Source organism: Arvicanthis niloticus, chromosome 7 (genome assembly GCF_011762505.2).
Source record: "Arvicanthis niloticus isolate mArvNil1 chromosome 7, mArvNil1.pat.X, whole genome shotgun sequence".
Classification (NCBI taxonomy): domain Eukaryota; kingdom Metazoa; phylum Chordata; class Mammalia; order Rodentia; family Muridae; genus Arvicanthis; species Arvicanthis niloticus.
The window spans coordinates 34757983-34783720 of NC_047664.1; the positions used below are offsets into that span (position 1 = coordinate 34757983).

General features: G+C 54.3%; 1 protein-coding gene and 1 long non-coding RNA gene across 22 annotated transcripts in view; one reads left to right on the forward strand and one right to left on the reverse strand.

The window, feature by feature from the left end:
* Camk2b (calcium/calmodulin dependent protein kinase II beta) overlaps window positions 1–25738 on the forward strand; it is an 87935-nt gene that overhangs the window by 60395 nt on the left and 1802 nt on the right. For 2 of the 17 annotated variants that reach the window (XM_076938165.1, XM_034509283.2), the window contains exons 5-20: window positions 1281–1346; window positions 6237–6309; window positions 8838–8940; window positions 9014–9097; window positions 9591–9685; window positions 9805–9927; window positions 10234–10317; window positions 11072–11114; window positions 12078–12152; window positions 16359–16396; window positions 16558–16629; window positions 18038–18082; window positions 19452–19500; window positions 20648–20761; window positions 21214–21342; window positions 22227–22355. In XM_076938165.1, coding sequence (XP_076794280.1) covers window positions 1281–1346; window positions 6237–6309; window positions 8838–8940; window positions 9014–9097; window positions 9591–9685; window positions 9805–9927; window positions 10234–10317; window positions 11072–11114; window positions 12078–12152; window positions 16359–16396; window positions 16558–16629; window positions 18038–18082; window positions 19452–19500; window positions 20648–20761; window positions 21214–21342; window positions 22227–22355 — 1322 coding nt within the window. Of the gene's footprint in view, window positions 1–1280; window positions 1347–6236; window positions 6310–8837; window positions 8941–9013; window positions 9098–9590; window positions 9686–9804; window positions 9928–10233; window positions 10318–11071; window positions 11115–12077; window positions 12153–16355; window positions 16397–16557; window positions 16630–18037; window positions 18083–19451; window positions 19501–20647; window positions 20762–21213; window positions 21343–22226; window positions 22356–25738 lie in introns of all 17 variants that reach the window. The other 15 variants (XM_076938167.1, XM_034509290.2, XM_076938169.1 and 12 more) reach the window with 12 other exon arrangements.
* Window positions 12160–24744, reverse strand: LOC117713015 (uncharacterized). 5 transcript variants are annotated; one of them, XR_013111767.1, is made up of 5 exons: window positions 24460–24744; window positions 21924–22030; window positions 19054–19618; window positions 16902–18474; window positions 12160–15023 (listed from the first exon to the last, which is right to left on the reverse strand). It is a non-coding gene; the product is annotated as an uncharacterized LOC117713015 (long non-coding RNA). The 5 variants fall into 5 exon arrangements; XR_013111768.1 differs by having other exon boundaries at window positions 19409–19614; window positions 24460–24742; XR_013111765.1 differs by having other exon boundaries at window positions 12160–13838; window positions 19409–19618; window positions 24460–24741.

Consider the following 25738-nt stretch of genomic DNA (forward strand, 5'->3'; position numbering starts at 1 on the left):
ATATTCTCAGACCTAGCATTAAGGGTCAGAAAGCAGGGTGTAATACTGGGAGGCCCTGGCTCAAACCTGTGTGCTGCCTGCTCTGGGGAGCCCACTTAGGTGTAAGAAACTCAGTTTTCTCAGGGTACAGGTGTGAAGAAAGAAGCTTTCAATGCCACCAGGGGTGAACAAGTATGCCCTTGATAAGTTGTCACTCTGGGGGGGGGCGGTGAGAATGGAGGTGATGGTGATGATGGTATGGTGACAGTGATGGTAGTCATGGTGGTGAGATGGTAGCAGCGATGGCAATGGTGAGGGTGACAGTAGCATTGGTGGCAGTGGTGATGATAAGGTGTTAACATTGATGGTGGTCATGATGATATAATGAAGATGATGTGAGAACAGTGATGGAGGAGGTAGTGACAGTAATGATGATGACTGTAGTGGTTATGGTGATAGTAATGATTGTGGTGGTCATGGTGACGGTGATGGCAATGACTGTGGTGGATATGGTGATGGCACTGACTGTGGTGGTCATGGTGATGGTAATAACTGTGGTGGTCATGGTGACAGTGATGGCGCTGACTGTGGTGTTCATGGTGATGGTGCTGATTGTAGTGGTCATGGTGATGGCACTGACTGTGGTGTTCATGGTGACAGTGATGGCACTGACTGTGGTGGTCATGGTGGTGGTGATGGCGCTGACTGTGGTGTTCATGGTGACAGTGATGGTGATGACTGGTGGCAGTGATGACACTGACTGAGGTGGTCATGGTCATGGTGATGGCACTGACTGTGGTGTTCATGGTGACAGTGATGGCACTGACTGTGGTGGTCATGGTGGTGGTGATGGTGCTGACTGTGGTGTTCATGGTGACAGTGATGGCGCTGACTGTGGTGGTGGCAGTGATGGCGATGACTGTGGTGGTCATGGTGGTGGTGATGGTGCTGACTGTGGTAGTCATGGTGACAGTGATGGTGATGACTGGTGGTAGTGATGGCACTGACTGAGGTGGTCATGGTCATGGTGATGGTGATGACTGTGGTGTTCATGGTGACGGTGATGGTGATGACTGTGGTGGCAGTGATGGCGATGACTGTGGTGGTCATGGTGGTGGTGATGGTGATGACTGTGCTGGTCATGGTGGTGGTGATGGTGATGACTGTGGTGGAGGCAGTGGCAGTGATAGTGTGACAGTGGTCATAGTGGTGGTGGTGATGATAGGTAATGGTGGTGACAGTGATGGGGTATCAGGGTGAGGAGGATCTCCAGGATCCATGACTATGTGCTTTCCTCATAGGGTCACTGGTGGGGAGCTCTTTGAGGACATCGTGGCAAGAGAGTACTACAGCGAGGCTGATGCCAGGTGGGTGTGGAGCTTCACGCTGTGCCCTTTCCTAACCTCTGGCTCTTTCCTTGTTTAATGCCATACCTGCCCCTTCTGTAACCCACGTTTGTCCTGTGTGACCCTGTCATTTCCATGGCCCCTCAGAGGTCAGCTGATTAGGAGTGTCAGCACAGAGGTGTGGGCCTAGTGGGGGGCCGCCCAGCCTGCACATAGAGAGGCTCTCTTCTTGGGATGGTAAAGGAGAGGAACCTTGGCGTCACTCTGCTTTTCTCTTGGACATCCCGCCCACAGTCCGTTAGCTTCTCACGGACAAGCACGCAATGCGACGTTCTAAGAAAGACAGTCCAGGACCCAATCCCCATCCATAATGTCCTCCCAGAGCCACCTTGAGCACAACATTGTACTGGTTGCTGCTAGAAACGCTACTGCTGGTTCTCCACGAAAAGCTCCTGACCACATGCCCACCTCACTCCAGGGCAATAGAAGAGGCCAGGGCGATGTGAAACCTTAGTTCAGGGCCAAGGGGCTGTTCGTCCTCCCAGCCAGGATGCCAATCAGAGGTCTGAACCCTAAATCCTCAAGTTTCTGGTATGTGGGTGAGTGGAGGCACTTGGATTCCATCCAGGCCTAGATTCTTCATGAACGTTTGGATAGTTTTTCTCTCTGGGTCAGTTTTTGCCAGGGCAATGAAAGATGATGGCCCGGAGAGGCCTGTTTATAGCATGGCTTCTGGGGGCCAGACTGAAGGGTGTCAGCTGAGGTGAGGATGGGTCTGTCTCTGGAAGGGCTCCTGGGGCCCGTGTCAGGTGCTATCCTGACTGGGTCTTACCTCAGGGATTCTGTGGATGCCCACTCCCTGCTTGTGGGCCCTGTCCACCATTGCCTGGCCACAGAAATAGATGTGCATTTAAAGGCAGGGGGTTCAGGGGGGACGCAGGGGTCCTCTCCAAGCAGTTGAGTTATGGGTGGTTTTAAATTTTCTATCTTGTCTGTTTTAAAGCTTGTCTCTAGTGAATATGCATTATATCTGTAATTGAGAAAAGTGGATATTATTTATCTGACTTGATTCTGCACTAGCAGGAAGTCTTGCTTTTCACTGTAGGCCCCAAGTCTCTGTGGGAATCCATGAACACCCTGGCTCATTGTAGCCTCTTAGGTCTTCCCCCATGGAGCCAGGCACCAAAGGCCAAGCCACAAAGAAGGACAGGGTGGGACAAGCCTGTGACCCCAATCTTCAGTCTCAGGAAACTAAGGACACTGAGTCCTTTCAAAGGCTCCCCTAAGAAAAATACTATTTTTTGCAAAACATCTTTACAAAGCTCTGTCCTGTGGACTGGAGGAAAATAAAAAAATTTTCCTTATATTCCACTTATAAGAGAAGCATAAAGGGAAAGGGAGCCCCTTTCCCTAACCTAAAATGATAGGTAGGAAATATGTGGGGCACTAGGCTGAGAAGCTATGCCCCTTCCAAGTAACCTGCATGGGTCTGATACTCCTTCCCTCCTTATCAAAGTCTTCCAGTGCTTGGCCCTCCTTTATTAATATAACCCCATGTGGTGTGGGGTTCCCTGTAAGCTTTGTTCTCCAACCCAGGGGGCTGCTTCTACCATTGGAGTCAGAACTCACCTCAAGAATACTGTCCTGGTATCCATCCAGGGTCACACAATGGCTCCAGCCTCAGCCTATCTCTGAAAGGTCCACAGCGCCCTCTGGTGGCTCTAACGTGCCTGGCCTGCATCAAAACCCTCCAGATCCCATAGGGGAGACAACCTTGTCCAAGACCTATTGGGTCCAGGAGGGCTCAAGACAGAGAGTGGCCTTGAGTTCCCACATTCTTAGACTTTCCAGGTCATGGGAACCTGTAGGCTGAGAGAGGAAAGTGCTCTGTGACCTTGTTAGGCACCATCACGAATGTCTCAGAGGACAGGAGTCCCTGCTGCTTGCCAGGGAAACCCTATGTAGAGTGTCACACGTATTTAAGGTTTCCTGGACCTATCCCTGGCCAAGAAGACATGGGAATTGTCTCTCCGGTATTTAGAAATCCAAGGGAGATGCACGCTTAGTGGTCAGGCTGTGAGGAAGGGTGGGCAGCCTGAGTCCTGAGAAGCAGGGGGAGTAGCCAAGGAATCCCCATGAAAAGGCTACACCCCACTCGTATGACAGCCCCAGTACCTAAGGCCGGTTATTCTGTAGCCCAGGCCTCTTTCTCGATGGGGCTGTTCCCCACACTGAGGAGGGAGAACACACAGCCCGGACTCCTCCGGTCCCTGCGATCTGCTGGCTGGACCTTTACGGACTTTGGTACCTAATGAGGAGTCTGGTTAGGTTGTTACCTCACAGCCATTGACCCACCTCAGGGTGGATCTCAACACTGGCTACAGTAAAACGTGTGCTCAGGTTGAGAGAAAGCACCAGGGAGATGGGCTGACACCATCTGGCTAGATTAAGAAGCAGATTCCTAATGCCCAGAACAGGAAGGCAGACAAGAGGATCTTTTCTGAACCCATTTCTATCCAAGGTAGCTGGAGGTTCCTTTTAGAGAGACTCGGAGCTTTTATTTTGGAGTTTGTGGGGGAAACTTAGAGGTAACCAAGTCCTTTTACAAAACAAGGAAAACAAAGTTCGGAGCACTGAGACTTATTCTTGAAAGTCCTAGAAGCCAGGCACAGCAGCATGCACCTGTAGTCCCAGCTACTGTGTGCTGACTACGTCCCAGCATGCACCTGTAGTCCCAGCTACTGTATGCTGACTAGGTCCCAAGATGAGAATCATGTCCAGAACCTAGCCAGTGCTGCTTGATGGTAAATTCAGGCCACAGAGTGACTTCCAAACTAAGACACTAAGAAAGTATTGCTGCCTGGTGATGGAGGTAGCATGGGCCAGAGCAGCATGAGGTAAAGTCCCTAAAGAGAGTTCCCTGGGCCACCATTCTCTGGCTGGGTGAGTGCCCTAGCCTGTTGTCACTTTCCCTCCCATAGCTTGGTGCCATGTTCTCCTGGAGAGCCTTGGCTTGCCAACCAGCTTATCCTGTAGTACGAGTGACCCTCTCAGGGTGGCTGTGACAGATAATGAGAAGCTTCCACCTTTGTGGAAACTGACCTATGCCAGAAAGGGAAGATCATTAGCTCAGCAGCATAGGCTAGACCTCTGGGCACCAAAAGAGGCTTTTCTGGGGCCCAGCACCACCAGGAGGGGTGCCTGGGGGACAGGAGGACAGGACAGTGTGCACTGCTACACACATGCTGATGATGTATGTTATCACGGAGGGTAAGACCTCAGGGCCTGGCCTAGAGCCTTGACTGGACTTTAAATGGTCTCTCTGAAGACCGAGCTTGAGGAAGCTCACTGAGGAAGGTGCCGACTCTGCCCTTCAGCATTCTCGGCAGTGCGTGGAGCAGGCTGGGCCCACGCTAGTGGTGTAGGCACTTCCTGGTGACCGTGGTTGCCCATAAATCAATCCTTTGGAAGAACATCCCAGACAGAAGGAGGTCAGCCAAGTGGGGCTGTGCAGACCACAGATGTGGCTGGAGACCTATAGTCTGTGGCTCCCATTCTCTGTCAATAGAGCCACAGAACCCAGGTCTCCATTTCACATAGCCTGAGAGGCCCATTTGCCATTAGGCAGCTCAGTAGAGGCCCTCTGCACTTGGCAGGGCTGAGGAAAGGAATTTGAACTTACAGCTGTGGCCCCACTGGTTCTGATGTATGTGTGTTTGGACTGTGAGAAGACTGAGTTCTGCTTACTTGGGTGAGACATTCTATGCCCAGTCCTACAGGCCTTGCCCCTAACCTCCTGCATGAGACTTGGCATCACCCTGAGTGACAAGTGCTTGACTCTGGTGCCAGGCAGAATAGAATGTCACGAGAAATGGCAGTTCCTTACGGTGACACGGCCCCTTCAAAAACAGCAGACACAGGAGAGGGGCCAAGGTGGACCCTGGGAGAGGGCTTGGAAGAAGGGGTGTCAAGGCCCCCATACAGGGGAGAGGTGACGGCATTCTGGAAGGTTGCCTCTCACGCATTGGATATGGTTCTTTCAGAACTCACAAACCTCAGGTTCATATCCATCAGAAGTCAAGGGTGAGCTGCGTGGGGAGAAAACTTGAATATACTTCATAGTACCATGCTGGTCATGTCCACGTGTAGCCAGACTCGGGGGTGGGAGTGCTGTTTGAGAAAGGTGGTTTCCATATCTCAGAGAAGCCAATCTTTGGTCACTCCACTGTTCCTAGGGTGAGGCCCCATGAGACTCGCGCCTGGCTCCATAGGCTACTGGGGCAGCGGGGAGTTGAGCACAGGCTAAAGGGCCTTTGCGTCCATGGGGCTGGTGGCCTTAAGCCTGATGTGTCGAAGGACAGGAAAAGACTGAGTCTACCACCGATAGATGTCACAGAGAGAGAGAGAGAGAGAGAGAGAGAGAGAGAGAGAGAGAGAGAGAGAGAGAGAGCTGGAACAGAGGAGACTTCAGTGCTCAAGCTGTTCCCTGGCTATCAAGGCACCAGGCCCAATAGATGTCTTCATGTGGATGAGGCTGGGCTGATGGACACCAAGGCGGTATACCTACTGAGATGAAGAAGCATCAGTAATGCAATGTTGCCACTCCAAAGCAGGCAGGCTTATCCACATCACCTGGCACCCATGCTCCTACCTGCCCCGCCCTTTCCTGTCTTGGGCCCAGCAGGGGAAGCTGAGCAAGGACTAGAACAGCTGACCTCGAGGCTGAGGAAGGACTTCCTTGTGGCCAACATCTCCTTCTACCATGATTCCCCCCATCTTCCTTGCTCCCCCCAGGCTGGGGATTGAACCCCAGCACCCCACAGCACTCCTGCCTCCCCCATGCCCCCTGTTGCTGCTCTCCTTCCTGGCCACCCAGGACCACTCAACTAACTTGCCTGCTGTTTGCTATAGTCACTGCATCCAGCAGATCCTGGAGGCTGTTCTCCATTGTCACCAAATGGGGGTCGTCCACAGAGACCTCAAGGTGAGTTTCTTCTCTGTTCTGTGACAGGTTGTCACCCTCACCTACAAACTGTGTAAGAGGAGGTGAGGTGTACAAGGGAGGTGGGGTGTGGAAGGTGCGTGTGCATACTGTATACTTGCACAAAGGAGTGTGAATGCATGTGTGTCCAGGTCTGGGCTGGGCCATGTGCATATGTGTATTATTAGAGGCATGAGTGCATGCGGATATAAATAGCTGGGTGTGTGCATGCATGGGTGTGCACACATGTGACATGTAGCTGCACACTTACAACCCAGTGCCTCTATCACTTCTAGAACCATCTGGTTAACAGAGGTACACTCAGATTCTCGTTTTCCAGTCCCCTACGGAGATGGAGCTCTTGAGGCTGGGGACATGGGTGACTCGGGGCAGGGTCAGGAATGGACTGGCTTGGCCAACTCCTCTCAGACCTCTCTTTCTGATTCTATGATGCCCACATCTAGACTATGGGCTCCAGGCTCTGTTCAAAAGAAAATCTGTAGCTCAGTGTGATGGCTCAGCCCTTTAATCCTAGTGCCTAGGAGGTTGAAGCAAGAGGCTCAGGAGTTCAAGGTTAGCCTAGGGTACATAGCAGGTTTGACGGCAGCCAAGTCCACATGAGACCCTGCCTCATGAGAAGAAAACAATTGACTCTGAGCTCTCTAAAGACCCCCACCCCCACCCCTTCTTCCCTGTAATCTCTCCTTTTCCAAGGCCTGGCTCAGCCTCTTGCTGAATCCACCTGTTTGGGGACCCTATAGATGCCAGTCCTGGCCTGAATGTCTTTAAGGCCAACCTTCCCCTGAGCCTCAGTGCAAACTGGGGTGGGCATGCCTTTCTTAGGCCATAGGCCAAGAACCAGTCTTTGCAGCTGTTCTAGGGAGGGTGTCACACAGACTAGGCTCAGGATGTCCCCTGCATCTCACCATGTATCCTCGATTCCTTGCTCTGTCTTATCTGGGTCAGCCATGCACAAGACCCCTGAGACAAGGGGGGTATATGTCACTGATTATATGAGGTGTGGGCACTACGCTTGGAGAGAGTTAATGCTGAGGCTAAAGCACACATGCATGTGTTCCCTCACGTCTCCAGGTCTGGGCAAACAAGATCGCCCCTCCTTTCCTGGAGGAAATCCCACTGTCTTGATGAGGCAGACTCACAGATGACACAGTGCTAGGTTGACACTACACAGTCAAGACAAGGCAGGAAAGAGCCCGTGCAGCTAGCATGTCTCAGGTGGTGGTTGTGAAGGAACCAGAGTACAGCTCCACCTCTGGCCCAACTGCTGCCTCCTCCAAGGTCCCAGACTTTCTTGCCTTGCACCTTCTAAAGCTCCCATTTGATTGACACATTTTCAATGTGGAAGCAGAGAGCCTGGGGCCCCTGCCATGCTTACAATGGCAAAATGAAGATGGGCAAGACTGAACGTGACCCCTGCTTGTCACCAGAGGGGAGGGGGTTCTAGGTGAGCTGTAGCCTTGGGCTTGCTTACTTCACATCCTTGCCAAGCTAGAGCCCTTGTGAAGCTCCAGTCTGCCATGGGTCCTGAGCACCCAACTCAGGAAGCCCACATCTTCCTGTGTAGGTGGGCAGGCATATTCTGGTTCCAGGAGTCACCATGTAAAGTCTCTGAGATGGGTAATAAAAGCAGGCCATGTGGCAGTATGTGGTCTGGCTGCAGAGTGATCCCAGGAATGAGGTCTCTGGAATGGTGAGGGTACCTACGAACTCACCAAGGGGATCCAAGGGCTGAAGAGCCCCCTGGTGGTCAGAAGCCAGGAACTGCCTGCTGAGTGCTGCCCAGAGAACTTGGTCCTTGGGCGCTGCTATGGTTGGAGGTTAGACAGAAAGGCCCCGGGGAAGCAATAGCAGAGGGGCGTCTCAGGCCCTCAACAGCCCAGAGACAACAGCCTCTCTGGTCACTTCTTCAGGACAAAACAAATGTCCCTCCAGCTGAAACAAGAATGATTTTCCAGGAGTCTGCTTTTCCCACTTGTGGATGCAGACAACCAAGCAGCCCATGGTTCCTTTCTGTCCTGTGTAGTAGTGCTGACTGGAGCTGGGTGGGACTTGGGTGTTCCCCCATGTCCTGTGAAGACCACTGCCCAAGCCCCTAAACTCTCCACCATGTCAGAAAGGAGAGGGGCAATCTATCAGTGGGGCAACCCTGCAGCCCTGCGCTGGAGCAACCCTGCAACCCTGCAGCCCTGCGCTGGAGCAACCCTGCAGCCCTGCAGCCCTGCAGCCCTGCGCTGGAGCTGTTGTGTGGTCTGTGAGGGTGAGCTGGAGATTTTGTTCTCATTTTAGGAAGCAGGGTATCCACATTCAAACTGAGAGCCAACTTCCCTTTGAATGACTGGGGCTTGCCAGCCTTGACCCAGAGAGGAATGGAGCTATAGGTCTAGGACCTCCTTTTAGGAGGCACACTGTGCCTCCCTGTCCAGCAAACTGCTGCCATCTCTGTTTTGTCCCCCGCCCCTCACAACTGCTCATGGTGTGAACGCTGTGCCCTGACGGCTCTCTCCCTGTAGCCTGAGAACCTGCTTCTGGCCAGCAAATGCAAAGGGGCCGCAGTGAAACTGGCAGACTTCGGCCTGGCCATCGAGGTTCAGGGAGACCAGCAGGCATGGTTTGGTGAGTGTCAGGGGGCGGGCAGAGGGTGCTGGCAGCTCCTCATGGCCCTTCATGGTCCCTTCCCCTTTGATAGGATTTGCGGGAACGCCAGGCTACCTGTCTCCTGAGGTCCTTCGGAAGGAGGCATATGGCAAACCCGTGGACATCTGGGCGTGTGGTAAGACCTGTGTGTGAGAGGTGGCTGGGTGGCATGGTGTGTGTGGTAGCGTTTCTGGGATCATTCCCTCTGCCCTGCAGGGTGCAGGTGGCTGGCTTACCCTGCCCTGAGCCAAGTATGTGTACCATACCTGCCTTTGGGCTGCCTTAGCAGGGATCTCACACCATGACTACATTTACCCATGTGCCCCGGGCCATTATGTTTGTCTGCCTGTGCTCATTATAGGTCTGTGCCCAGAGCAAGTGGACACCAGGATACAGGGACCAGGGGCTGTCAGACCACAGGGCAAGGTGGCTCCTTAGGTGGGCTCTTCTCTTTCTGGTGGGGATACAGCAGAGGAGGCTGGCCAGGCTCCCTAGTGACGTAGGGTGGGGATGGAGCAGGGAGAAGCGGCTCTTTGTGCCATCCTCCCCATGGCAGAGGGGCACAAAGGGACACTGAGGACTGACCCTGGTGCCCCCCAGGGCTATGCTGCTCACCTCCCCATCCACAGGGGTGATCCTGTATATCCTGCTGGTGGGCTACCCACCTTTCTGGGATGAGGACCAGCACAAGCTGTACCAGCAGATCAAGGCTGGGGCCTATGATGTGAGTGGGCGCCGGTGTGGAGGGCGGGGGCTGCCACACCCTGGGTCTCCCTTCCTCTCCATGTGCTCTGCCCCGGGGAGGGGCTTCAGCCTTGCCTTGTGCCCCACTTCCTTCTGTAGTTCCCATCTCCTGAATGGGACACCGTTACTCCTGAAGCCAAAAACCTCATCAACCAGATGTTGACCATCAACCCTGCCAAGCGCATCACGGCCCATGAGGCCCTGAAGCACCCATGGGTCTGCGTAAGTCATCCCTGGCGACCTCTGGGGATCAGTTCCTGGTGGGTATATCCAAGACCCTCAAGATGACCCTGGGCTTCTGTTCCTTGTGTCTGACCACTCCCCTGGTCCACGAAGGACTAGACTTGAACTTGGAAATAAGTTGGGGACAGAAGGTGGGAACAAGTGATCTCTCATTGTCATCGTGGCTGGCCCTAGAGTGCCACTGCCCTGAACCTCTCTCCTAAGCTTCCTTGGTTTTCCCTTTTGGGGACAAGGCTGATACTTCCAAAGATCCTCACTGCCTTGTGACTTCCCTTCTCCCAACAGCAACGCTCCACGGTGGCCTCTATGATGCACAGGCAGGAGACTGTGGAATGTCTGAAGAAGTTCAATGCAAGGAGGAAGCTCAAGGTAGGCAGGACTCAGTCCCCATCCCTGCATCCTGGGGGGCCCCATGCTGGAAGTAGGGGTGTCAGTGGGACCTGCAGAAGAGGAAGGAGGAGAACCCCAAATCCATGCCTGTTTACAAGTCCAGATCAGAGGATTCCAGATGCTGGAACAGCTCCGAGGGTTGAGCTTGGCAGAGCACCAGCATCAGCATCCTGGGGGCTGAAGGAGTACGGGCCCAGAGCAAAGAAGAAGGGTCCTAGTGGGCCCAGCAGGTTAGGGAGGCAGGTGGACAGGGCTGATCCTGATAGTTGCTGGCCAGTCAAGGACAGGGTTAGACCTGGGAACCATTGCTTCCTGGAGTTTCCCCAAAGCCCCGAGGACAGCCCTGACTGCCCTGGGCCTGTTAGAGTGGTTCTCAACTTGTGGGTCGAGACCCCTTTGTGGGTCACATATCAGGTGGTCCTACGTGTCATTCATAACATAACAGTAGCAAAATTACAGTTATGAAGTAGTAACGAGATAACTTTATGGCCGAGGGTCGCCACGACATGAGAAACTGTATTAAGGTGTCGCAGCATTTAGGAAGGTTAAGAACCGCTATGCTTAGCTATCATGGTGGCAGGCCTTCCTGGCCATGGCCACTTCTCAGGAGTCTTGACTTACCTCAGTGTAACTGCTAGCGGCTCTGAAACTCTGACTTCTCTGGGAGGCGGAGCTTGTAAGCTGGGGATGGAGCAGACACTAACAGGGTAGCCCTGTCTCTGTTTCTCCTTAGGGAGCCATCCTCACCACTATGCTTGCCACACGGAATTTCTCAGGTGAGACATTCTTCCCCAGGAAAGATGGTGTCTGAGTGCCACCCTCATTCTACAGAAAGCCCCCTCCTTCACCGGCCCTCGGCCCCTTTCCTCCAGGCTGGCGGGGGCCCAGCTTCTGTCCTCACTCCTAAGATTCTCTGCCCAGAAGGCCTTTTGCCTTTTCTCGTTGGGTAGCTACTGAGGTCTGCTATGCCCCAGTCCTGCCTCCTCCATGTCGTTGGGTCTGTGTCCCTCACTTGACAACCCAGTGTCTGTGCTGCCAACACCTGGCCTGCCACCTGTATCCGTCCAAGCGTCTGTTGGGCAGCCCTGTGGCCTCCTTGTCCTCAGTACTCTAAGCACCATGTTGTGTGTGGGAAACAGCTGAAGTGGGGGTGGATGAAATTGAAGTCTGCGTACGGGGTGACTTGTAAGGTCTGGACGGGCTGCCTGCCCCAGTTGTTCGGGTGGGTGATAGGAGAATGAAGTCTCAAGGGTCTGTTAGAGACCCATGGGATCCACCTTGGGGGACAGTGTTGACCTCAGTGCCCAGACAGCTATGTCTGTGGCTTCTTCGTCGTCTGACACTATGTGCGAGCGTTCATGGTCGTCTCTCCTTGTCTGTCTGCATCTGGCACCCTGCCTCCTGTTACTTTGCTGTGAAGCTGTACTGCCAGGAATGGGCACACAGTCACACCAACACTAATGGGACTGTCCTGTCTGTTGTGTGCCCCGCATGCCCCACAGGGCACAAGAAGCCCCACTGGGGTGTTCTAAGGAGAAAGGAGGCAAATGCTTCTCAGTGTCTATCGGCCCAATCTTGTTTCACTCTCTCCTGAGAAAGGGATTCTGGAGCCATCCCCCACCTAAACTTTAACTCTAATCTTCTTCTGCTTCCTTTGTCTCTTCTCTTTCCTCACCTCGCCCTTCCCCACGTCTGTGTCCGCCCCCTTCCCCCCCTCGTCTCTAACCCGGTGCTAACAGTGGGCAGACAGACCACCGCTCCGGCCACAATGTCCACCGCGGCCTCCGGCACCACCATGGGGCTGGTGGAACAAGGTAGATGTGTCTTGCCCAGTGTCCACCCGCTCCTGCCCATCCCTCCTGTTGGCATGCAGCCCCCCTGCTGCACGCGGCCACTGGCCAGGCCCCCAGAGCCTCCCCAGAGGCTGGCAGGCGCCTGGGAGCTCTGCTCCTGTCACATCCCAGCAGAAGCCCCACCCTGGGCAATAAGGCTGCCCTTCACTCTTGTCTCATCGTCTGTAAGAGAGAGGTCACATCACACCCCAGACGCGTTTGCTTAAGACCCTAGGTCCTGGCCTCTGGAAGTCTGGATACCCAATTTAGAATGACCCTGATCTCACAGGAAGCCACTAAGCTTGTTGCTGGAGGGTCTCAGTCCTGGAAGGGAAGCCCTTGGATCAGGGTTTGGGGTATAGAGATGTTGTCCCAAGGAGCTGTAGGGCCCAAGGGTCTGGTGGTCTGTGCTAAAGAGTTCCCCAGAGTGAAAGTGGGGTGCTATCAGTGTCTGAAACTGAAAGGTTCTTTCTGAAGACCCCTCTTACTTGGTCCCAAACTCTCTGGGGGAGGAGATAGCATCTGTCAATCTATTCCTTTGATGGTGTGGGACCCTCTGAGGGCTAAGGGACCCAGAGCCCTCACCATGGGCTCTATAGCCGCCATCCAAACTGAGTGCTAGGTAGCACTAGTTTGGGGCAGCCATTGGGCACAGAGCTCAAGCCAAGCTTCAGTTTCTCCTATAGCCTTGAATGTCAGCTGAGGGTGGAGCACGGGTTTCTCAGCCTGATGCAGTCCAGCCCTTTCCACTGCCTGCACAAAACCACCAGGGCCTCAGCAATGCTCTGCCGGCTAGAGGATCCTTCTCCTGGGGGATGCGTAGGTCTCCCTAGGCCTGTTCTGCCCACAGGGGCCCAGTGTCCATATTACATAGCCTTTTGAAGCCCATGAGGGGCTAGGTTTATTTTTTTAAAAAAGATAAAGATAATGGCTGCCAGGGCGGCCCTATTGCCAGGGGACAGTGGTGTGAGACAGGTCACCTCTGAGCCATGCTCCACCCAAAACTTCCGCTGCAATGCTCGCCTGCCTGCAAGTGAGCGAGGGCAACCTTGCATGAGGCTGCCTGCATGTTGTGGCTCTGCCCCAGGTGCTGAGGGTCACTCTGTCCTGGAGGGAGGTCAGTGCATGTCAACAGAGCTCAGCATGGCTGTCCATAGTGACTAGACAGAGGGCAAGGCAGAGCAGAAGGTCCCGTCTTCTCCTAGATTGGCCCAGCCAACTACACCCTAAGGGCACATGTTGGGGGCGGGGGGGGGGGAGTCTTCCTTCTCCGTGATGCTGTCCGCACTCCAGTGTGGTAGAGCACCCTGACAGCAGGAAGACCCATGCTGTAAAGCGCGTTGCACTTTCGCTTTCACCACCCCTCCCCCATTGAGCAGATATGCAATAAGGTGCCTTGTGGCTGTCAGGCTGGCTGTGGGGTGGAGGTAATTGCTTGGCCTGAGGCCTGGAAATGGAAAACGCCCTCCTGAGTTGGGGGCACAGGTCTGAAGAGCCCCAACTCTAGGTATCTGGAATCTCATGGCTGTTTAGTCCACTCTTGGCTCCGGCTGCACCTTCTAAATCCCTTTTGACTTGAGACTCGCAGAAGTGCCTCCTCCTGTGTGGGTGGAGTACACAGGTTCCTGGCTGCAGGGAACTGTAGTTAATCCAGGGCCAATATGAGAGCTGGAGAAAGACAGCCTTCAGGAAGCATATGACCTGAGCCCATGCAATCAAGGAGGCTGGGCCATGCACCCATGTGCCGTGTCTAGTGCACACGTGAGCTACCAGTGAGAGGAACAGAAATGAGGACACTGATGTTTGCCTGGGTTTTCTAGGCCTGAGTCAAGTGTGCTGCAGCATGCTTGGTAGTAGCATATTCACCCCAAATAAACCCTGTCCTCTTCCCACAGATACCCTCTCCAGTAGCGCAGCTTGGAACTGTGGTTTTGATAGACTTGACTTAAATGGAACCCTTTTAAAATCAAAGGCAGTCCTGGGATCTCAGCAGGCCTAACCCTGCAAGGATGTCTGAGGGATACCGAAACACTACTACTGAAGCTCAGACCAATATTGGCCTTCACTAGGTTCCAATGCAGAATCCAACAGGGAGCATGCTGGGTTGGCTGTATGGTTTGCTGGGGTAGGATCAAACCTGCCTTCTGCAAATGGCCTGTTGGATTTGTTGAAATTGCCACCTTCTAGAAATGTTCTTCTTCCCCTGCTGCCCAGAAAGCCATAACAAGTATCCTCAAGATAGGACAGTCCTACTTTCCTGGGCTTCAGGGAGGGACCCATCGCCGAGCTTTGTCAGGCCCAGGTGTCAGTAGCAAGCAGGTATCGGGCTCATGCCAAGTGCCCATGCCAAGGAAAGCCATGCTGCTGGTGCAGTGCAGGTGTGAGCCATGTGGGAGGATGGAGAAGAGCGAGCCATGGACAAGGGAGAGGGCTATGCCAGGCAACTCTAGGGTGGGTCTAACCACGTGTCAGAGGCATTTCAAAGTGCACTCTGTAGAGAAATGGGGAGTCAACACCTGTAGCCCTACGAGCACCCCTTGGGGCTACCCTGGGATTGAGGGTCTAGGAACCTGCAGATGACATGAGAAGGGCAGCTTCACTCCAAGAGACCTGCTTGTGATAGAATTTTTGAGACAAGCACCAAAATCATGATGGGGGAAGGCTGTCAGGAACCAGTGCCCACCACAGCAGTACTCCAAAAACCCTGCAGCTTCCAAGGTGGTATGTGGCTTCAGGTCGCCATGTCCCGATGCCCGAGCATACAGAGCCTGGTGGTGATAGGGGGCTCAAACTGTATCATCTGGCTAGGGAGGGAGGTAGTCAGCAGGCAGCAGTGGGACCCAGGTCTGGGCTCTCAAAAAAAAAAAAAAAAAAAAAAAAAAACGCCCTCAGAGTTGTGGGCACACAGAACCCTTCAGAGCTCTTACTCAAGAAGAATATGACCTACAAGTTTGCATTTCTAATCACAGCAGTGGTATTGCTACCCTGACAAGATCACATTTGACTGTGTTACAGCCCCAGGACTAAATAGGCTTTCCCCAAGTCCCCATGCCTGCTGTAGGTTCCCTGCTAGTAGGCAAGAGAGCCTGAGGTCAAGTGTGGTCAGCCAGTGTCTAGCTGTATGGGACATGTGGGTAAGGGCTTTGGGGACAAGGGACTGTGTACCATGCTCCCTGTGCTATGCCAGCTGTGACTGCCTCTAACCTGCTATTGGCCAAATGGCCACTTGGCTCTTCTTGGGGAGAAGGCTGGCTTTGCTGCCCTGTATGGGGCCTTTCTGAACCAACACAAATCTTGTTTTCTCTCTCTTCCTCACTTCCTTCCTCACTCCCTCCTCTCCTCACCTTTCCTTTTCTGTAAGGTAAGCTGACTTTCTCTCTCGCTCTCTATTTTTTATTGTTTTAATTCTGTAATTAAAACTCTAAGTTCTGCTCTAGCGGGAGCAAGTTCTGAGGATGAAGGGCGGGGCAAAGGCAGGACCGTCCTGATCTCCAAGGGGAGTGTTGGAACCAAGGGTTCCATTTTCAGGGCCCAGGTGTCTGCCAGGGATCGTGGGCAAAGAGGTTGGTGTTGGCCCCTGTCACGGCCACCAAGAAGTAGTCTCATGGCAAGGGCTGCTGGGGCCATTCAAGGGGAGGACAGGGAGGCCAAGCGGTGTAGCCCTGGTGCAGAAGGTTGTTGGCCATTAGAAGGTGGAGGGGTGGGGACTGGGTCAAGCTCTTTGGTGTGACAGCCAGCTTTGGCTCACCATCCTATCAGGAACACAGGAGTGCAGGGGGCAGGGCCAGGTTGAGCATGTCTTTCCCTTTGCATCCTGACCTGGCACCATCCCTGGGAAATGGGGGAAGCGGGGAGATCACCCTGCCTGCCTTTCAGGAGTCATAGGCACAGAACAAGGAGGCTCCTAAGTGCCTTGCAGGGAACTCCTGAACCACTAAAGATGCTGGAGGCAGGGTGGTCCTGGATGAGGCTCCCGGGGTAGCGTGGCTCAGCAACCCTGGAGGTTCTGCTGCTGCAAGGGCCAGGCCAGGTGCCAAGGCCATACCTGCCTGTGGCCTCAGGTTATTGGACCTCAGGTCCCAGGGGACTTTACTCGTGAAGAAAGGGAAGGGGTGGTGGAGGGGTGGGAACAACAGTGACCTTTGGCCCTAAGAACTCATGATCCCTCCTTCCTTCCCAATGCAGCAGCCAAGAGTTTACTCAACAAGAAAGCAGATGGAGTCAAGGTGAGGCATCAACCAAGCCCTTTGTGGGATACAGGGGAGGAGACTAGAACCTGCAGCTCTGCCGCTGACCCCAAGGTTCTAGCTTCACCACAGCCCCACAGATGCTTGAGCAGGGAGGGTATCCTTTCTTCCCTAACAACTCTTTATTGCTCTCTCCACAGCCTCAGACCAACAGCACCAAAAACAGCTCGGCCATCACCAGCCCCAAAGGATCCCTCCCTCCTGCTGCCCTGGTACTGAGCCCTGCCCCTGCCTCATCTCACTGTCAGAGCGGCCCTGCAAGGCAGGGTCTGGTGAGACTCTGCCCATCTCTGACAAAACCAGTCCCACATGGAGACAGAATGGAACTAGGGGGTTTGAATGCCAAGAGGAGAGGTCACTGTCAGGGTACCCCAGATCAGTCAGATGTAAAACTGCTTGGTGAGCCCTTCCCTGGGAGCCCCAGGAGCCCAGATGCTGGAGAGAGAGATGACTTCTCAGTTTGATGATGTCTGGATCACCTTACCATAAGAAGCTCTGGTGAGAAGCAGTCTGGATGCCACTGAGGGAGGCCAGAAGTCTGCTGTGGAGTCCTCTCCTCTGCAAGGACTTCACCTTGTACAGCTGGCCAACCCAGCTTAGCGGGGCCCAGGCTGGGCTCTTCACATATTGTACCCTAGAGTAGTACATCCTGAGTTTACTGGGGAACATCGAGGCCATGGTGGTGTAACGGGGAGGTGTGTGGTTGAAGGAACAGTGGGCTTGCCCACCTGTGACTACTTTTGTCAGAGCCATATACCATGTTAGTCTGTGGATTACAGAGAGGGAAGCTTGGGGAACCCCTGCTGAGGAGGGCTAAGGGTGCCTGTGATACCCCTACTATAATCTTCCTTGTTCCTTGAGAAGGTACCGGGCCATCTCTGGCCTCCTTGCCCTGAGTGACTTTTGTACAGGTGAACCTCACAGCTGGTCTTCCCAGAGATGTGGAGTTGTAGTCTCAGGCATCAGCCTTCTGAATCGTGGGTCTTAGGAGGTTGCTGGTAGCATACTTGGTATCCCCCGCAGGCCTTATGCAGGTGTTCCCCGTAGAAAACCTTTGCCAAATCGGGGAGCACCGAAGAGATCCATCCTGGCTAGAGTTGGAGAGCTGCTCAGAGCAGTAGGGTTATGGCGGGAGGGTGCCGGGTGTCAGCTCACCTGGTGCCCGGGGTGGCTCACACCGGCCTCACAGCCAGCCCCACCTTGACCCAGACCATCCCATATGCCACCCCAACCCCCACAACATCTCCAATCCTGTGCCCACTCCCATGCTGGGGCAGGAGGTGGGGAGAACTAGAAGCAGAACCCACACACACCTACAGTTTCTCTCAGGCCCTGTGAGCTCCATATTTCCTGGCCTCTGGCCTGGGCAGATCTGCCTGCTCCATCTCTGGGGCCTACTCTACACTCACCCAGGGCCATCGCTGACCACCCGCTGCCTCCATCCCTACCAGGCCATCTTGCTGACCGCCTCCTGCCTCCATCCCTGTCCCTCTCCTCTACACTCTCTCTGGCAGACCCTGGTGGCTGCCCACTCCTCTGGCTCCCTGGCTCCCCTCCCTCTGCTTCCTTCTTTCTCACTCTCCCTCTCTCTTTCCTTCCTCTGTCTGCCGCCCTCTATAGGAGCCTCAAACCACCGTTATCCATAACCCAGTGGACGGGATTAAGGTACTGCCACGCCTCACTCCTCACCCTTTCCTTGGGCAGGAGGTATGGGCCCAGGAGGAGGGTGTGGACGGTGACCTGGGAGAAGCTTTTGTGCCTATGATAGAGAGCAGATGTGTAGTGACCCCAAAGGTAGGGCAGAGCCCATGAGCCTACCTGCCCGAGGCCATGGCAGGACACAATGACTCCCTCGAAGGGAGCTCACAGCAGGCTTCATGGGGGGCCTTCTGCTGCAGATGTTGGGGCCGGCCTGCTTCCCAGGAGCCTCTGCTCCCAGACTGTCCTCTACCTCCACCCCTCTGGTGTGGCCCCAGTGCTTCCTGCTCCTCTCTGCTCTGCCATCTGCTCCCTCATCACATTGGCATCATCACCTGGGGCTGGGAGGGGCTGGCGTGCTGTGAGGTGGGAGAGACAGGCAAGTGTTGGAACCGTTTGCAATACAGCAAGTGTGCTGGGCTGGTAGGTCAGACTTGTACCCGGGCCTGGCTCCCTAATGATCTGACAAGGTGATGTGGTGGTACCCTAGATCTGACAAGGTGATGTGGTGGTACCCCAACTTCCTTTGGCTAGAACCTGCACCTGGTTCTAGCCTCTATGCCAGGGACCAAGGGCAGCTATATATGCCCACAGTGCTGAACACCAAATGTCTGATTTCCTCCTACCTCAGTGGCTGGTACCCTTGGGTCCCTCATGTCAGGTGAGGTAATACCCCCCTCTGAGGAACTACTAGTCAACCTTTTGGAACAGGGTAAGGCCTGACCTTGCATCTGAAGGCCCTCAGTGTTGGCCTAGAGCCAAATTCAGTCTGTCCATACCAAGGACCCGTGAGGTTTCTTTGATGTTCTGGGGACATGCTGGCATCGGGCTCCTCTACCACTTGAAAGTGGTAGAGGCTGGGCCTTGCTGAAGTTCCAGGCCTAGGAGGGGCAGTGGCATCTGAGGTATCATCTCTTCTGGGGGAAGGAATCCCTCACCTAAAAGCTGCTAACCATGTCTGCCCACTTCCAAGTTTCAGGGCCTTCCATCACTAAAAGTTAGTCAAGTCCCTTGTTTTCCATCTTGGGATTTCCAAGGCCTGCTCTCTCATAGCTGGCTCTGTGTCTCTGAGTCTCTGAAGGAAGGTGATATTGAGGCTCTTGCTGTTGGAGACATGGTGGCTTGCAGGGATGGGAGCCCTCCTGAGGACATACACAGTTAGAGCGTTTTCCCCAGTTTTTTGCCCCCCGAGGATTTCCTTCTGGGAGGGTCTGTCTCCTAAAATCCTCAGGAGTAGCCAGGCTTTGGTCCCACCTGGAACCCAGGCCGGCTTCACCGTTGGAGGTGTCCTACCTGTCCTTGGTCCATCTTGACCCTGTCTCCTCTGTCTCCTCAGGAATCTTCCGACAGCACCAACACAACCATAGAGGATGAAGATGCCAAAGGTACCTTCAAAGAGGCCTTGCCTGGGCATGTTGGTAGTGGGTGGGTCTTCTGCAGCATCTCTGGGCCTGCTGTGCAGGCTAGTGCTCCAGCACTCCAGGGCCTGATGTCAGGGCCTGTCTGGTGTGAGTCAAAGAATGTTCAGGCCATCATGGCTGGGGTATCTCAGGTGTAGTGCACATGGAAAGAGTCACTGTTCTCTATTCTGGGAGCCAGGGACTGGGTTCTCACAGGGTATGAAGTACTGGGTGAAGTTAGATCAGGATGCCGTTCTTCTCTTAAAGTTCCTAAGCTTTGGTTCTGTCCAGCTTGAGTGGCCAGATGGCTGACCGATGTTGTTTCCCTTGGTGACTCAGGAGCTCCCTCCTAAGGTGGACTTCGGTACCACACCCTGAGCCCTGCCAGTGATGAGTGTGTTCATAGATGACAGCTTGCTATCAGTGAGTGGGGCCTCCTAGCCTCTCCCACTTTCTCTGCCTCTCTGGTATGAGGGCTGACAGCTTCAAGCTGTCCCTGGAGCCCTAAGCTTCCCCTAGAATGGCCCCTAGAACCAGCTCTTCCCCAGCTACAATGCTGTCTCTAAGATACCTCCACACTCCAAAGTGGTAATTAGCACAGGACGCTGGTCCTTGAACTTAGGAGAGTATACTGCCCTGCAAGCTAAAGCAGGCCCCGGAGTCAGCACCATGGACACTGCCCATAGCTCCCTGTCAAAGACTCTGGCCTTGAGCTGGCCAGTGAGTGAACACTGAGCTATGAGGGAAGTCGCTGGGCCTCAGGCTTGCAAGGGGACAGAAGCAGCAGATAAGGCTGGGAGTAAAAGCAGGAGCCAAGGCGGGGGAAACCTTGGGAATGAAGGGCAGGGGCACTCTTACCTCAGCCATGTACCAGGGCAGCTCAGTAAGGAGCACTCTAAAACCCTAGCCTAATGTCTGCAGGGCCTGGTACAGGCCCCCAAAATGAACCCTCCTAACACCTACCTTGGGGAGCCCCCAAGAGTGACCACCTCACCTCTGTCCCCTAGGTCCCCAGCAGTGGCCTGGGATTCTACACCTGTAACCTTTTCCACTGCCTTGTGCCTCTTGGCTCTTTCTGCCACCTTCTGTCTTGAGTGTCTACCATCTACTGCTTGCTTCTGTTCTGCCTCAGTCCCCAGGGTCCCTGATGTCCTGAGCTTGGTGAGGAGGGGCTCAGGAGCCCCAGAAGCTGAGGGCCCCCTGTCTTGCCCATCTCCAGCTCCCATTAGCCCCCTTCCAGCCCCGTGTAAGTAGCCTGGGCCCCGCTGCTGTGGGGATAACTTGGAAGGGCCTGGCAATTCTCTGAGGGGCCATTCAAGAGCGAAGGATTGGACAGGCCTGGACTGTTGGCCCCAGCTCTGTCCTCACACAGCCCCCAGACTGGGGCTTCCCATGGTTGCCTTTGTCCAGACAGCAGCCTCTATCGCTCTGTGGGGATGCTGTCCCCGCCTACTTTTTTGCTCAGGGCCACTAGACAGTCCCTGAAGGATTTGGCTATGACTTCTAGGCCTCCAGGGCTCACTCAAACCTCCCTCTATCCCTGGAGGCTTCTTGCTGCTGAGTCTGGCACCAAATAGGAAGCTGGGTCCCAGATTCCCTTTGGTAAGAGCAGGGACCCCTCCTCCCCCGTCCTGTCGATTCTGTTGTCTCCTTGTATGTTTGTCTGCCTTGTGTTCACGTCTGTCTGTTCCACCCCAGCCCCCAGGATCTCTGACATCCTGAACTCAGTGAGAAGGGGCTGTGGAAACCCAGAAGCCGAGGGACCCATATCAGTGGGGCCCCCACCCTGCTTGTCTCCGGGTCTCCTAGGCCCCCTGCCCACCCCGTGTAAGTAGTAGCCCCAGACTTGCTGCTCCTGCTATGAAGGGCTCCCTGAGAATGGCCAGCGCTCAGCTTGCTGCACCTGCCATGCACGGCCAAGCTCCCCCGGACCAGGATGCCTGACGGGTGGCCTTATTCCAGGCATACTCGCTAACACGGCTGGGCAGCTCCCTGGCTGCTCCTTTTGGGCTCTGTGCCTCTGACTCATCTCAGACCCCTACGCCTTTCCTGCACGCCGCTCACCTCACTTCATCTCAGGCCCACCACTGGGTAATAGGGTGGAGCCCTTAGCCCATCTGTGCCAAGAATTTTCTAGCCTTACCAGTCACTCACACACTACCCTGCCCTGGTCACAGTACCCCAGAGCAGCCCTTGGCTCTTGATGTCCCCTATCCCTGAACACCATTCACCTCACTGTTCTAGGCAGGGGAGCACAAAGAAGGTGCCAGAATGGGAACCCCAACCGGGGTCATATAGTTAAGAGATGTTCAGGAGAAGCGAAAGGCCTTCCACTGGCCTGGGCTGCCCACACAAGCCAAAACAGTACCCCCATCTGAACATCCCTCCTCCCTCTCATCCTCACCTACCTGTCAAAGGTCAGGCATTTGCAGCAGATAGCCTCTGGCTTCTTTGAGGCCAGGTTACCTCTCCTTGGAGGGCATCCTGTACCTTTGGCAGCTTCCAGCTCAGCATACTAGAACAGACAAGAGCATCTGCGTTCCTGGTGCCTCCACCCCCAACATTTATGTCCCCACACCCCATCTGACCTCTCCCCTCCCCCATGTCCCTGTGTCTCCTGATGCTCTAACACCCAGCTTGGCTCTCAGTCGGAAGGTCTCCTCCCTGCATGTCCCTCCCACCTGTATTCATGTCTGTCTGTTCTGCCCCAGCCCCCAGGATCTCTGACATCCTCAACTCAGTGAGGCGGGGCTCAGGGACCCCAGAAGCTGAGGGCCTCCCACCAGTGGGCCCCCCACCCTGCCCATCTCCGACTCTCCCTGGCCCCTTGCCCACCCCATGTAAGTAGCATTTTAAGTGGCCTTGGCAGCTCCATGGAGGAGCAAGCCCCCATCGTGGTGACTGGTCAGCCTGACTCTGGGAATAACTAGCTTGTGGAGACATAGGGGGTCATGGCATCTGTCAGGGAATCATGTCAGAATACGAGAAGAAAGCAGTGGGCTTCAGTAAATGCACCTTATGGTCAAGAAATATGTGTCTGTGAGGGAGCTCGGTACATGGGAAACCTCCAAACAGGTCACTGGGGCCCAAGCTACCATGTGGCCAACCACCACATTCTGACAGGACAGAGTGGTGAGCAGGTGCCCGTCAGTGCATGAGGAACCCTTGAGAAAGACTGAGAGTATACCTTCCTGGACAAGGGGACAGGAAAAGAAACTTCTGAGAATTCTGGTATGCTGGCTGCCAGGCTGGACTCGGGGGGCGGGGCAGCCCGGGCTAAGGCCCGAGTTAGGGAGAGCAGCACAGGCAGGTGGCTCTTCAGCCTGTCTGCCGACTGTCCGCCAGTATCACTTACAGGGATGGATGACATCCAGGGCTGCAGCCACCGCTTCCCCCGCCTCCGGGGAGACACGGGGCTGGGGGTGGTGCTGAGATGCCTTCAGAGAAGAGGCTGGGCCAGGGCCTCAGCATGGCAGGGCAGTGGCTGGGTGAGTAGCTGTGAGAGGTGGGCTTGGGGTGACCCACCCCTATCACCTCCGTCTATTAGGCTGGGGTGGGGGAGTGCTGCAGGTAGCCAGAGCAGAGAGGAGGTCACAGTGGCCCACAAGGGTGAACATCCACAGTTTGCAGGCTTTAGTGGCAGTGGGGAATGACAGATTCATGCTGTGTAAGGGGCAGACTCTGGAGGTCATGAATCCCCTAGAGCATTCCATGGAGGCGGAGGGGATCAGAGTTGAGGTGTGAAGAGCCAGCCAGGTTGTTTCTGGTGCTGGGGAAAGGGGACGGTGACAGGGGGTTATATAGCAGTCAGTATTTACAAAGCAGGGATGGGAGGCTCACCGCTGGTGGGTGCAAGACAGCTTCTGGACAGCACCTGTCCTGTCTGCATGCTCTCTCATCTGATCTCAAGGGTCACACTGTTTTTGTCGGGGAACATGATCTACCCTAGGGGTCTGTGCAGTGATCAGGTGGCTGCTCCTAGGTCGGGTCCTAGACTGGGTCTGTGGGGCACAGCAAGTGACCACATTACTTTGGAGGCTATGATACTGATCTGCCCTGGTAGGGTCTGTGCTGGGCTTGACTAGGGAAAGGGGTCCTGCAAGAGGGGGCTTCAAGAATGACTAGATGGTGGCATCTTGCCATCCTGTGAGGGGCTGGGCCAAAGGAAAGAAAAGACTTTGAGTAAAATGTAGGGAAATGTGGGTGATGTCAGATGGTTATTGGGTCCTCTTTTTGGGGGATGGTTACAACCCATCAACTAGGTTATAGGTTTCTTTAGGCTCAAGCCCCTCCCCACCCTATGCTCTCTACGCCCCAGGCCTCACTTCCTAATCAGGGATTACACAGGATTCAAGCTGATCCTGGCTGATCCCTTAGTCAGCTGCCCTGCCAGACAGCTGTGATGTTGGGGGCTTTAGGCCAGTGGGAGGGACACAAAACCTCTGGTCCCACCCAGATACTCTCAGCCTCTTTAGCCTGCTTGGCTTCCCACAGGAGATCTGTGGTCTAAGTAAATTTCCCACCCCAGCCAAAACCCTCCCCACCTCTTTGGTTTCTTCTTGGACTTGCAGGGTATAGGGGCAGCTTGTCCTTGGTCCCCAGCTTTTCCACAAGAGCTGTCCCTGTGTGCAGGGACTCTTGACCCCTCCTTCATGTTTGATTTCCACTGGGGTCTGGGCAGCAGCCATTCTGCAGGTCAGGAGATATCCACCTCCCACTCATAGACAGCCTCAGTGTCCCTAGCCGACAAATGGGCTGGTGGCTCTCATAAGAACGCTGTTCTCAAACTCCAATGCAGTTCCCACCTCTGACTGGTGCTGTGGTCATAGATACTTAACATTTATTTAATGTTAAATAAATTTTATTTAACATTGACCCCCACTTTTAACTACTATTTGTTTGAAAACAACCTAACTTCTTTAAACAGAAAATTAGTCCACTTACCACAGTGAAAGGTGGAATCATAGCATGCTTGAATCCAGACGGTGCTGTTAACTTACTTCCAACCACTTTTGCTGTGTGCTGAGGGACTCCTGTGGAGGAATGGGGCAGCTGAGTCTATTAAGATGAGATTAACAGGCCCCACCCCAGAGGTACTTGGGAAGTGTGGGGTGCAGAGGGCACTTCCCTTGGACCTGGGGAAGAAGCTGCCTGCAAGAATAGAAACCAGAAGCCCGAGACAGTTCCTGAAAGAACAAGTGTGACGAGGTGAGGGTGCCAGGGATGATGGACACCAGGAAGCAAGTGCAGGTACTGCCTTGGGAACTGAAGTGCCAGACGCCGCCTGGGATCCAAACGTAAAGACAGGAAGAGCTGTTGCCAGTTTGGGACAGAGCCTTGGTACTCTCCCAGAGTGTACATGGCTGGGTGGCTAGCACAGGAAACACAGGGCCTGCTGGAGCTCATAGCTCACTACCTAGAACTAGCATCCCAGGGTGGGCCACGGTGATGACCTTACCCTGAGTTGAAATGGTAACATGATTTAGACTTAAGAATAGGGAAGGAACTGACACAAGATAGCAGAAGGGGACCTGGGTTAGGAGAAGGGGTTTTTCCAAGACAGCGGAACCCCATGGGTGCTCACACAGCATGCATATACACAGCACAAAGACACTTACATGCATCTCACACACAAATGTGTATGCACACATATGCGCACACACCTCCATGATACTCACATTGACACTTGTGTGTGCCTTCTCATACGCGCACAGATATTCACACTCGAGAACCGCATGCGCACAAACACATTGTGCTGTGGATTCCATATACATGTGCTCTTACTTAAGTGTACCTGAGTCCCCACAGGTGACACCCAGCAATATCTGCTGTCAGTGACTCAGACACCAGAGTGATCACAGCTCATATATTCATTAGGAGGTGCAGATACCCTTGTGCAGGCACATGCACGGCATCCGTGGGCTCCCGGTGAACCAGGCAACTTTTGTTGTGGATCCAGTCCTCCTTCAGGGCACCTGATGGGGTGGGCACCCACACACCCACTGGTCTTAGAAGCCCTGCCACGGAGTTAGTCTCTGTGTCTTCGTGTTTTAAATTCTTCATGATTAAAACAAAAAGTTCATCTCAAAGCCAAGAGCGAGTGCTCAGGAGAAGCAGTGAACCCGAGGGATGCAGGCATTCAGAGTGGGTTTTGCGTGGGCAGCACATAGCCCAGGGCTAGGCTGGGAAACCGCAGAGAGTGAGCAGACAACTTGATCTTCCT